The 13,010-nt window shown below is 51.4% G+C and overlaps 2 protein-coding genes across 5 annotated transcripts in view; both read right to left on the bottom strand.

The window, feature by feature from the left end:
- Hoxb3 (homeobox B3) overlaps positions 1-13,010 on the bottom strand; it is a 55,285-nt gene that overhangs the window by 26,942 nt on the left and 15,333 nt on the right. The window contains exon 1 of one of the 4 annotated variants that reach the window (XM_050156663.1): positions 6,093-6,146. The exons of the other annotated variants lie outside the window; for them this stretch is intronic. The gene's annotated coding sequence lies outside the window, so the exon portion shown is untranslated. Of the gene's footprint in view, positions 1-6,092; positions 6,147-13,010 lie in introns of those variants that run through there. 4 annotated transcript variants of the gene reach the window in all.
- Hoxb4 (homeobox B4) lies at positions 39-2,525 on the bottom strand. Its single transcript, XM_050156671.1, has 2 exons — positions 1,881-2,525; positions 39-1,071 (listed from the first exon to the last, which is right to left on the bottom strand). The coding sequence occupies exons 1-2, from the start codon at positions 2,332-2,334 to the stop codon at positions 773-775; spliced, it is 753 nt and encodes a 250-aa protein (XP_050012628.1). The 5' UTR covers positions 2,335-2,525; the 3' UTR covers positions 39-772.

The raw sequence follows: 13,010 nt of genomic DNA, 5'->3' as shown, positions 1-13,010 counted from the left end.
ATTTCTTGGGTTCAGATTCCGGAACCCACGGTGTGGAGACCACCCCTCGCTTCCCTTCCGTTCCCCCTTCTAAACCTATGGTGGAAGGGGGTGAGCAGTCATCCCCCACCCACCCACCCAAGGTGGGCACCGACAGGGAGAGAAGCTGTGTGTGTGTTTGTTACCGTGGCCAAAACACTGTGCTATCTGGCAGTCTGAGGGTGCATTCGCTGCGTGTCAGGAGTAAGGGACAAAGAAAGACAATCCAGGCTGCGGTCCAGCAGCGGCAGCAGCAGAGGCGGCAGCAGCGGCCGAGCCCGGCCTCATTTGTTAGCGAGTGTCGAGGTAATGGTCGCCACCGAGGCTCGTCCTCTCCTCGGCAGAGTAAACAAGACAGATGGGCCCAGGCCTGGCATGATTAAAGATGAAACGTGGATCCATCTTCACCAAAGCTGAAAACCAGGCGCAGCAGCCTCCTCCATTTCTCTTTCTGTCTTTTCCTTTCTTCCTTCTTCTTTTCTTTCTTTCTTTTTTTTTTTTTTTTTAAGGAAGAAAGCAAGAGACTTCAATCTTGTTTCCGGAGGTCTTCACCCAGCTCCCTATTGTCGTTTCTATAAATAAGGCTTCCCTACCCCCCCTTCTCTGTATTTATTCCTTATAGATAAAGTGGGAGTAGAGTAGATAGGGTTTTTTTTTGTGGGCGAAGCCTGGGGACCCTCCCATAACCCCGAATCCCCCTTCGGTGCTCGTGCCCACCCCCGCCCCCCAGGTTCGAGCTCCTGCTTGGGGGGCACTAGAGCGCGGGAGGGCCTCCGTTGGGCCGGCCAGGGGGTCCTCCGGCTGTGCCCGAGGTTGCACCCGAGCGGATCTTGGTGTTGGGCAACTTGTGGTCTTTTTTCCACTTCATGCGCCGATTCTGGAACCAGATCTTGATCTGGCGCTCCGACAGGCAAAGCGCGTGGGCGATCTCCACCCTCCGGCGCCGCGTCAGGTAGCGATTGTAGTGAAATTCCTTCTCCAGTTCGAGGACTTGCTGGCGAGTGTAGGCGGTCCGAGAGCGCTTGGGCTCCCCGCCGGAGTAATTGGGGTTTACTGGACACACACAGAGAGGGAGAAAGAGAAAGTTTTATTGCCCCCGAAAGGGAGGAGGGAAAGCCCTTTCTTTCTTCCAGCTAACTTCAAGCCTCCTGGTCCTACCACCTCATCTTGGAGGGAGGGGGTCGGAAAAGGAAGACAGACGTCGGGACACACGGAAAAGAAAAACCTCAAACTTTTGAAAGGCTAAGCTGTCGTCCTTGTTGCCTGGGGGAGGGGACACTGTGAGGAATCTTGGAAAGATTTCATCTCTCACTATTTGGCCTGAGGACCCCGGGTGGGAGAATGAAGGGTGGAAGAGGGAGGGGTGTTGCCCTAGACCTTCCCTGGGTTTAGACCCCACCCTCACTGCTCAGATTCCAAACAGTGCCTTCTCCCCAGTAAAAACTTTTGCCCACTTCTCCAGCCAAGGAACCAGCCGGGAAGAAAGGGAAAAAAGAAATACTGGAAGTTGATTCAACTCTCTGCTTAAGTACGGATTACTACCTCCTCCTCCTTTCTCCTCCCCTCCTCCCACACCCCTCCCCAACTTCCAACTTCACTGGGACTGCACATCCCTGGCGGAAAAAGTCGCTGGGAGAATGGAAAAGAGGATGACTTCAAAGGCGCAGGGCCCACCAGGCCATAAAAATTTATGGGCGATGTAATTATGTGGCTCTGAAAACAGGAGACCGTAAATCTCTGGCAATGGCGAGTTTATAGCGGGGGACAATTGGCTTCCCCCAGCTCCCTCCCCCACATGCCTCGGAGGTCCCTTCGCTGTAAAGCGCCGGGGGTGGGAGGGGAAGGGATGCCCACGCACTCACCCGTGCTCACGTGAACTTTGCGCATCCAGGGGTAGACGACGGGCTCTTTGCACGCGGAGTGGGACGGGCTGGGATGCAGGGGGTTCTGGGCGCAGGGAGGCGGCGGGGGGCTGCTGCTGACCGCCTCGCAGCGCTGCCCGGGCTCCGGGAGGAGGGCCCCGGCTGGTGGCTGCACGGGAGCCCGAGGGGACAGCCCGGGTGGTGGCGGGGGCGGCGGGGGCGGCGGAGGCGGCGGGGGCCCGGGGTCCCGGCAGGCCGCGTAGCGCTGCACGGTGCAGGGCGCACGGCGCCCGAAGGCCGCCTCGGGCTGGAAGCCGCTCTCTCGCCTCTGGCCGCCGGCGTAGTACCCCGGCGAGTGGTCGCTGGGTAGGTAATCGCTCTGTGAATACTCCTCGCACGGAGGAAACTTGGGGTCGACATAGTTTGAGTTGATCAAAAAGGAACTCATAGCCATTAATTTCTGGGAATTGCCCACAAAATATACTAAAATTTATTCCGACCCCTGACTCGTTTTCCTGTTTCCGAAAGCCCTCCTACTTACTGTCAAGTGAACAAAGTTAGGGGCCCACGTGATCCTCCGAGCCAATGGCCACCCGGCCTGCGATTCCCGGATAAGGAAATCTGCTCACCCGGACCCTACTCCAGCCAAAGAGGTTTATTTCCCCTTCTCTCCCCCTCCCCACCCACTAACACCAGGATTTACATAGGCTCCTGCGGGGCGACCCCCTCCTCGCCTGGCTTTCTCCGCAGCAGAGAGCGGCGAAGAGCTAGGAAGGAGTGAGCAGGTTAAGACTGGAAAGCTTGTTTTTGGGGGGCTGGGAAAAACACAATCTCTGCATTTCCTCAGAAGTTGGGGCTCCGGGTGTATCCCCCTGCCCTACCTCACCTCCGCCACCCGTTCTCTTCCTTCCATAGGGCCCCATCTTCTCCCCAGGGTGAGTGGGAGCTCACGCACCGGGTGTCTGTGTGAGGTTAAGTGACTGGCGGGCCAGGGGGCTCCTTCTTGAAAAGGGCACCCACTAGGTTTGAGGGGCGCTGAGCTTGGGGCTTCTCACTGCAGCCAGTTGGGGAGGGGTAGGAGGTGAGTGAGGAGGCGTCGGGAGCTAGAGGGCGGGTGCGCGGAGGGACTTGTCAGAGATGAATGGAACCGCGGGCGGATCGATAGGAAATTCACGCACTAATTCGGGAAGACTTCGCCTTCCAAATCGCATTTAGCTGCACTATTAGCTTCTCTGTGTCTGTCAGTCTGTCCTCTCCTCCTAACCACTCCCTCCCTTTGACCCACAAGGTCCAAACTCGGAGAAACGACTTGACTTCCCACACTAAAGATAGAAGCTGGAATAAAACCTGCAAGTTTCGAAAACAAATGGAGTAGTAATTTGCTAATTCCAGATTCATCGAAGCAATGCTAACCGTGGCGTCAAGAGTTCTTATTGCCGCTAAAGCTGTCACCTCTGCCTGTGTGACCAGGAGAAATTTCACATCCTTATGATCTAAGGAAAGGAGTCCTAGCTGTGACACCCCCACCAAGGACACACGCACTAGAACACCCATGGCAACCTCATTTTTTCAGGGCGCCTTGTCCTGAACCTAATGAAATAGCGACCTCCACATCCGTTTGAAAAGCAAATTTCCATCGCCTTTGCACACTGCTTCCACAGGAATTCCAATAAAGCACCCTAGACCCATAACAGTAAAGAACTAGGTTTGGACTTAAGGATAAATTTTAAAGAGCCAGCAACATTAACCTCTTAAGTGAACAAGGACCCAGGCAGGCAAGAGTGACGCCTCAGGTAGAAGAGATTTCTCCTAACTAGTTGAGGGAGGAAAAGAAAGAAAAGGAAGAAGTCTTCTTGAAGCCAGTCACTGGATTGTCCTCATTTAGAAAGTAATCTATTTTTCTTCTGGAAAAAAATGAACGGAGTGTTTATGTCAACTACATATTCCCCTAGATACGAATTTGTGACCACAAAATTCCTTACACAAATTCGGATCTACAGGGTATATACAGAAGACAGACAGGTCTTCTCGGCCCAGGAAATTTCCAGTTCTCTTACTTTCGGTGCGTTCTTCTTTTGGGGTGTAGTTTGAATGCTTTCATTTTATTTCGTTTTGTTTTTAATTTTGAGTTCTGGGAGCAGAAAAAGACACTGTGGGTCCATCCTTAGGACTACAATATTTTCAACTCTGCTAGAAAAAGAATCAAAAATAAAAGCAGCCGTTGGGCAAAGGGACTCGAACCTCGTGGCTGCCGCGCGACTTTCGGTGGCGCATGAATTATGAGATGTAAACATTAGCTAAGTACAAAAGGAGGAAGGGTCATCCTGAGGCTGCCTCGAAGTAACCAGGCCTTTCTGGGTGCCCTCAGTCCCTCCCCTCCCCCTATGACTTTTTTTATAAAGAAAAAAAAAAAACAAAACCTCAAATCGGCTCCTCCCTTGCCCCAAGTCTTTACTTTGTGATCAAACGCATATCTAGATATTTTCCAAAGCAAAGGGAGGGAAGAAAGGCGGCTGGGTGTGAAGGGGGTGTAATAAAAGTCCTTTTGGAAAAACTGAATGGTAAAAAGAGGGAGAAACAGCTGTGAAGAAAAATGCTGGGAGACCAAGCAGATGGGGGCTCCCGGATATTTAATGACGGGCAATTCCGTTTACAACCTGAGAAAAAGATCAAAGGCGCTTCATTTCCGAATGAAGGGCAATGAGGAACCATAAAAGTTGCAGCCAGATGATGCGCAGACCCCTCCCAACCTCCCATATCCCTCCTACCTCCTGGGGACTGGGATGAAGGGACAGTCCTGTTAGAGGTGTGGGGAGGACCTCCTTTAAGCACTTCTTAGCCCCAGGCAGAGATTCTCTGTCTAGAGGCACACTAACTGGGCCCATCCACCTGCCTGGGTTGCTGGCAATGGGGCCAAAATGGGATTCAGGCGTTTGAGAATGAACATCCAGTAACTGTTGGTTTACTAAACTGGAAAAATGAGAAATTGAGCTAGAAGGGACTGAAGCTTAAACCCTGAGAGCTGTGACCAGGTGAGGGCCACTGAGAAATTTCCTCACCACCCAGCTTCCTAGGTTTAAGCAATACACTTTCATCCTTATTGAGTGGATTAGAACACTGTCAATTTCACTAACACACACAAATCAGCTAAAACAACTGTCTAAACCACCTCACCCACACAGAAACCAGGAACTGGGTAGAAGAGATCACACCTGCAGGCAAATGGGTCCAGAGACCTCTGTTTCTGTTATTTGTTTTGTTTTTAACCTACTACATCTAGGCATTGCAATAGTGGCCTCTGGGTTTGGCTTTCTAACCCAAATACCCTTCTAGCTAGCTAGACCAGACTCATGTATAACTAGAAAGAAAAAAATATATATATTGTAGAGACAGGGTTCCATTTGGTCATCCATAGACAAAGTGTATTGCGTTGATTCCCCCACCAACTCTCTAGCATCAAGCAAGAACCAAGTTTTCTCAAAGGGCATTTAGGGGTTCGACCACCCACTCCAACTGCCCACGCCCCTCCCCTAAACCCCCCTTCCGTACCTCCCTCTCTTTTATATAGTTCTAATCCATCTGCGACTTGGGAGAGCATCGAGGCTGGTTTCTTCCTGATCTACACCTAACAAGAGATGTGGCCCAGGTGTCCTGAGCACCAAGAGTGAGGAATGGGGGTAAAGAGACGCCCTGATCGGTGAAATTTTCGCTTCTGAGAACTGGAGAGCCACCACCTGCCCTCCTACCAACCCCCGTCCACACCCATCTCTGTGTAGACGCTAGGGGCTAAAGACAGGATTTATCAGCAACCCCCAGGACAGATTTCGCTACAGCTGTGTCAGCCTCGCCTCTCTAGGCCCGGAATACCAACAACAATAAGCCTAACAATAAAAATACACAGAGCCAGGGGCGTGTGCACCTTCTGTGCCACCTCTCTAGAGTTCCCAGGTTCTTTGAAGACCACTTGACTGCCTTCCCCTGGCAGCCACAGGTTGCTACTGTGACCTCTCGCTGCCCAGCCCACCCCGCCTCCGCCATCACAGGCATGCCCCGGCCCAGCAAAAAAGCATCCACCTTTTATGGGCGAGTTGGAAGTGAAGCAGAGAGGAAAGAAACCCCAGCAGAGGGCCAAGATGACGCTAGTCCCCAGCGGGCCCGAGCACCCCAAGCGCACTGAACGGAGCAAGGGACTGAGCCGGCAAGAGTACTCACCCAGCCGCTCGCCGCTCTGCTCCCGGCCGACCCGCCGTGGGCCCGCTGAGCAACAGCTGAGCTCGCTCCTGTCCACTATTGTGTGTCCGGAAAACCGAACCGCGGCTGCGGGCAAAGGAACCACAGGCCCCCTCGGAGGCCGGAAAAAGATTTTTTTTTTTTGGTGTGTTTTTGTTTTTGAAGCGCAAGTTTTCGTATTAATCTCATACTTTGGCAGTCTTTGTTAAACGGTTAGGCGCGTCACGAGGCTCTCGAACATTTTAATAATTTTTAGACGCCGTGACCTGCGGTTCACCCCTCTCTGGGCCTCCCCCACGAGCAGGCAGTTACTATAATATGCTCACGTAGTTCGCTCGGTCATATTGAATTTTGCGCAGGTCATTACTTGGGAGAAAAATGACAGAGCAGGAATTTGATTCAGCTTGCCCTCTCCAGCTCGACTTTTCTCTCCCCCCCCAACCCCATCCCAAAAAAGTCTCCATTGGAATACGGTTCAGGCGGCCCCACCCCCGCTTTGATTTTTCAATCATTCCTATATTTTTGTCAACTCCGGTTCCCAGGGCTAAGAGCAAAAGCCTGTGGTCCCGTGGAGGGAATCCTTCCTAGGCCTGAGCACTAACTAATTATGCTGGCACTGGCACCTGAAGGGCAGAAAGTATGTCATTGGGCATCTGAACCCTAGAAAACCAGCCTGACACAAGGGTTTCCTTCCTTGGGCTCTTTTCCCTAAATGCCTGCACCCTCAGGGCCTGGGTTGACTGAGAGCCTGTTACCCTCTTCAACCATTTTACTTGTGGCCCCAAATGCCAGATACATGGCCATTTCTGCCGAAACTTTAGAGGCCCCAGAATTCCAAAAATTACTTTTTTTTTTTTTACCTCTCTGGAATAGAGTTTGATCCACAGCAGATCCCACTGGGGAAGAGGAAACTCAGAGAGGGACCAGGCTGCACTGGTCAAAAGCAGAGAACTTGAGGACCTGGTTTTCAGAGGTTTTAATGGTCCCTGAAAACAAAACACTCCCCCTCCATTTTTTTTTTTTTTAAAGAATATAGTTCTCATTCATTCAGCAGCTCTTGGCCCTTCCTCCATCACCATCAGAAAGACCTGGGTTTTAAAATCTGGTGGAATGTCTACAATGTGTCCTTCCTCTTCTCTGCCCCCTTCCCCCCACAGTAGACTGGCTGATGTAGTCTAGACAACTCCCCTTCCACCCAGTTAAGTTAGGCCAAGCCTAGTGTGAGCCAGCAGAGTGGTATCCTCTAGAAAGGATAGGTTAGGGCAAGGCAGCCAGTTTGGTCTGGGATAGCAGAAGTCACTTTTCCCTTCCTGCAGTCTTTTTAGATTGGGACCTCGGACCACCCCAGTCTATTCCAGAGTTTTAAATTTGTCAACATTTTCTGCTGAGACTAAGAGGGAACCAAAAGACATAGATTCTCCTCTTGAAGCCCTGACCTCGGCTCCTCAGGACCCAAGAACTCCCCTCTGGACACCCCCAGTGAATTTCACTTGAGGAGTAAATAGAAATGATTCCATACACCCTTTGGTTGGGAGGGGGAAACTGGGGTTAAATTGCCTTGAAATTTACTGTTACCCTTTTTTATTCTTTGGCTTTATTTCAAAATATTTTACAAAAGCTCCCAGCCTATGCCCATTGTAGGACAAACACCCACAGTGCACCTCCTATAGCGAATGCTTAGAAGAGGCTGTGATGACATCTCATAAGGTAACAGTCATTTCAGGACCCAAAATAGGCATATGCCTTAGTGTAATAATCACGGTCTCTAGGAAGCCTTTCACTTATGAGCTAAGCTTAATGCATAGACAGGGGTTCATTTCAGGTCGCCTGCTTCAACTCCCGCTACAAAGATCTCCAAGAGATCATTAAGTATTTTTCCATCACACTTGCCCTCCCTCTTCCAAAGAGGGAGAGAGTGGATCTGGATGAACCTCCAAATGGAGGCTTGGGAGAGAAGGAGAAAACTGCTTTTCACTGTCCTACTTCTTAAACACGACAGACATGTAAAGAGAAGGAATAGGAATTTAAAAAAAAAAAAATCCCTAGTACTGGCCCAAAGCCTTAAAGTCCAGTACCTGGAACTAATCTAGGAACTAGGGGTCTGGGAAGACAGGGCTACATCCCCCAGAGGAGGAGGAGCATGCAGTTTGGTCCCTTTAGGGCAAGCAGGGTGGGGCTGCTGCTAGCGAGAAGCAAGACTTCACCTTGGAAGCCTTCTTTTGGCCCTGCCAAACGTCCTGCAAGGACGTGTGGATAATTGGATTTTTTAAATGTGTGCGGCTGGGTAGGTTTTAATTAAATTTTATATGGTGACTCAAAGGTTATCTTTGGGAGAGAAAATTGCGTGGAGGATTCGCCACGCCCCGGAGCGCTGTCTTTTGTGCGGCTCTCCACCAGCGGCAGCACAGCTTTAGCAGAATCGGTTCCTCCTTCCTCAGTTTCCCCTCCCCCAGATATCTGCCTTTCCCCTATCCCACTTCTGTTTCCTCCACCCCTTACATCTCCCAGCTCCCTTGTCTTCCTTACCTCCAGCATCCCATGCTCTCTCTTCTCTCTTCACACATACAACCCCCTCCCCCTCTCCCACCCCGCTCCCGCCGCTAGACGCCTGGGCCGCCGGGATCACGCATGCACGTAAACTTTTGACCCTCCAACTTTGCGACCCCTCCGTCGCAAATAACACTGGCCTCACTGCTCAGGGTCTCCTTCTGCTGTGCAGACTGCAGAGACCCAAGAGCAAAGCATCTTCCTTGCCCCTCCCCTTTGGCCACCTTGTGTTCCCACCCCACCCCAAGAAAGAACCTTAGACTTGGGGAATAGAAGTTCTAGATTATTAAATAACTCCCCCCGGGGGGGTTTTGCAGCACTGACCACACTGCCTTCATTTTCATAGGTCTCTTTGGTTGAGATGCCAGCAAGGGCTTTTGACTGCCCACCCACCCTCCTTCGTCGTTCTTGTCTGGAAGAGTGAGGCTGAGGTTGCTGAGTGAAGGGTTATGGGAACCGCAGAATGGGCTGATCTGGAAACCAGTGGTTTCTAAGGTGAAGAATGAAAACAGCTTGAAGCAGGACTTCCTTGGAATCGAAGGAGTCTACTGGGCCCTTGGGGGGTGGAAAGAGATCTGGGTTTCAACAAAGCAGACCCGGCGGGGCCCGGGGCCACCTTGAGCGGTCGCCTGCTGGCGTCTCAGAGACCCCAGCCTGGCTGTGAACTTGGTCTAAGGCGGACTCTACTGGCAGATCCGTGAAGTTACAGCCTCTGCCTCCTAGCCGGCGCAGCGGCCCCGCAGTGGACCAGCGCGCTTTCGGTTTCCCATCTGCCCAAATACCACCTCTCAGGTTCCCATCTGTTGCAGGGAAAGCTTTTATTTCTCCTTCCGTGGGGTACTTGGGAGTCGTAAAACAGGAAGAAGAGAGAGAAGGGAGAAAGAGAAAGGAAGACGGAATATAGAAAGAGAAAAATAGGTGAATAAACTGACTCTAAATTCCCCAAGAGGCAACCCCCTGTGCATGCCGTCATTCTCCCTCCACTGGACTGCTAAGTGCTTGGGGCCATGCAGACTGCCCCCTTTCCCACTTAGGGGTAGGAGGTTAGGCAAGCGAGCCTCGGGCCTAGGAATTATTCCTCGCTGGATGATTCATTCTATCCCACCGGGATCTGAAGTCATGGGCCCAGCCGCTAAGCCACAAGGCCCACAGTACAGCCTGCAGCCACGTGCACGGCCCCAGCCCTTTAAAAGACAAGAACATGGCCTGGATGCCTAGGAGCCTTGGCCAAGGACAAGATGCTGCAAGGTGCTTCAGAGGATACATCTTCCTCTCTCAAAGGAAATAAAGAGAGGAGAGACAGGAGGGAGGAATTTAAGATATAAAGGAAAGGAACGAAGAGGGTGCCAGAAAAAGTAAAACTCGAGGAGGGGATGCTATGTGGCCCACAGGTTTCCGGATTACCCGGAATTTGGGAATTTGATCTTATCCAGGACTTTAAACCCACTACCTCCACCACCACCACCACCACGACCTCCTCCTCCTCTTCCTCCTATTAGAGCTCCTAACTCAATGAATTCTCCATAAATTTACCTAAAGAACGGAGGAAAAGTCGTCTAAACCTGTAGGCATACCGGCCTGTCCTGCAAAAGCCGCTGAGGTGGTGGTGTGGCCGGCTGAGGTGGTGGTGTGGCCGGCAGCGGGTAATGTATGCGGCACAGGCCTGGAGCCCCGTGTAGGCCGGCGCTGCACACCCCCCCCACCCCGTCTGCTGACCTCTGCGTGATCCCGGACTCTATGAATTATTGATGAGATATGAGCGTTGATTTCCCCTTTCAGGATGCAAACTCCATTATATTGTTAAAATGGCGATTTAATCGTTGAGAATAGCTTTGGTGGGGGTTTTTTCCCCCAACTCATTTGCGCCTCCTTCCTTTTCATTTAACTCTCTTAATTAAATCCTTTAACAGATTTTAATCACTTTTTGGAGGGAAGGGTAGGAGGAAGAGGAAGGCCACAACACCATCACTACCAACAACAACCAATGGGACACCAAAACGACCAAACAGAACAACCCTGAAAAGCTTCAGGAAGCTTCTACCTTTGGGAAGTTGGAAGGAAGGTGAGGAGGGTTAGTAACTCCTCTAAAAAGATGACTTTGGGAACCTCTACCAGAGACAGCGTCAGGGAACTGGGAAGACAGACCTGAGTGAGGAAGACACATGAGGAGGTGTCTAGTCTACCCCTAGGAGATTTGGGGGTGGGGTGGGAGACCACTTGCAACAACCAAGTCAGGCTTACCCTTGCAGAGAAGTCCAGGGACTTTGAGCTCGGGAGGGTCACAGGATTCTTGTGGGAAGCAACTATCCTATCTGGGCCTCAGGGACACTTAGGGAGAAACGTCCAGTCTCCTTAAAGGGCCCCCATGGCTCCCCTCCCCCTTCCCAAACAGCTCAGTTTCCATGTGGTGTCTGGGTTAATTAATACGGATGTGTAACTGCGCCGCGGCAATCGATAGGCCCTGCTGTGGGCAGATCCCAGCCTCAAAATCCAATTACTCTAAAAACCTCCAAAAAGGAATAAAGTGACCGGTAGTGCCTACTCCTAAAAATGGGGGAGGGGAGAGTCTTATTAGCCCTGTCTTCTCGGGTTGGCCTGCTAGAATCCACTAGAATCCACACCGCAATGATGCTTATATTCCAGGAGAGCTGTCCCAGGAAGGGACCGAATTTGAGGATACATGCCCAACCCTCTCTGCCTTTTCCTCTACTTGGAATCCTTGGCTTCTCTCCCAGCATCCAGATCCCTGGGATAAAAGAACCAGGAAGGGGGAAAAGAAACTGGTTGTTGGCTCTCCCGGTTCTGCCCTCTCACAGCCAGGGAAGGGTTAAGTGTCCCTGCTGCAGTTATGGAGAGGAAGCTGATGAAATATGGGCACTTGGAACTCCAGGCTAAGCCGTTTTCCTGTTTACACTTCTTTATACTTCCTCCCATCCCTGTGGCCACAGAGAAACAAAACAAAACAAACAATCAAATAAAACACAACAAAATCAAATTGTCCTTCAAGTGGTGGTCCGGCAGGGCTCTGCCCCTAGGGTAGACGGCGATTTGGCGAGAGGGTGCTTGGCTTGGTTTGTCTCTCAGAGATTGAGGCCTAGCCCTGTGGGGAGAGGAAACACTGGGAAAGGAGAGAGAAGAGATCTGGGGGCAGTAAAGCTATGTGTCCAGAGAGGAAATGGAGAAGCGGGGGGGGGGGCGGCGTGGAGGGGGAGAGAGGAAGAGGAATGAGGAAAGGGAAGGAAAAGAAGAAAAAAGGAGGAGGAAGAAGAAGAGGAAGGAAGGGAGGCAGAGGCAGCGCAAGTCTGAGGCGAGGACAGTTCTTTGTACCAGCAACCCTTTCATGTTCTTCACGGCCTCCTCTTTCCCCAACTTGCCCTGGCAGCAGTTCAGAGAACAGTTACCCCAGAAAGCCAAGCTGGGGGAAGAGGAAGTCCACTAGGGTTTTCTTCCCCCTCTGAGATCTGCTTAGAGTCATAGGAGACCATCCAAGGGGGCTACTTCTGAGGGAAAACCAGGCACTCGTGCCTGGGAACACCTCTTTGCCATTCTGAAAGATTGATCTAAATATGCCCCATAGATGTCTCAAGGCTGTCGGCCTCAAACCTTCTATCAGAGTTTGCAAAACTGACATGAAAAGTGGAGGGAGAACGCTTGTCAGGGACAAACCTGAGGACCTAGAGTCTCAGGACCCTAAGAAGGAATACAGAAAGCCAGATAGGATGAGGTCAGAAGAAACCAGGAAAAAGGATTCTCTCAGAATCCCCAGGTTAGAGTCTGCTACCGTTGCCTGTCTCCCTTAGGCTTCTTTCAGCTGCTTTGAAGCCGGCAGAAGCCAGCCCTCCAAAGCGTATTCATATTTTAAGTGCTGCTGGCTTCCTTTGATCCTTTGGGAGTGGTAAAGAGTGTCCTTTACAAGGGGTGTAAATGTCCATCCTTCTTAGGGAGATGCCTGGGTGATGATCCCAAGCCCTCGGTCTCTTTCCTCTGTTCCTAGAGCTCATTGAGGGTCTCCTATCGGTTGGGTGTAGGCAAGGAAGGGTGAGCTCGGAAAAAACAGAGAAGAGTAAAGGGCAGAGCAAGAAGAGGGGGAGCACTGGTATCCCTTTCATGGGAAGCAGGGAAGCCCTGTGGCCATTCTTTGTCAGGGATTAGAAGCCCCTCAAAATGTCAAGTCCTATCTGAGGAATTATCCACCAGAGTTGGTGAGTCCAGAAACAGTGAGCTTGCCCGAAGCAGGAGCACCAGAGGCACTGGCTCCAGAGGTCTTAGTTAAGAGGGTGGGGAGACACATCCATTTGATCGGTAAGAGGATTCTAGCTTTTAGAAAGGTGACTTTTCCTTAGAAAACAAGGC

The sequence above is a fragment of the Alexandromys fortis genome, unplaced genomic scaffold (genome assembly GCF_014885135.2).
Source record: "Alexandromys fortis isolate MF-2015 unplaced genomic scaffold, M_Fortis_MF-2015_v1.1 scaffold_31, whole genome shotgun sequence".
Classification (NCBI taxonomy): Eukaryota; Metazoa; Chordata; class Mammalia; order Rodentia; family Cricetidae; genus Alexandromys; species Alexandromys fortis.
The sequence above is the reverse complement of the archived record's forward strand: the minus strand, read 5'-3'. Positions and strand labels throughout refer to the sequence as shown.

Bases quoted from the DNA above. Each gene is read 5' to 3' on its own strand.
- Hoxb4 (XM_050156671.1), bottom strand. From the start codon at position 2,334: ATGGCTATGAGTTCCTTTTTGATCAACTCAAACTATGTCGACCCCAAG. The intron at 1,072-1,880 runs GTGAGTGCGTGG...GTGTGTGTCCAG, and splicing joins CAAAGTTCACGTGAGCACGG to TAAACCCCAATTACTCCGGC.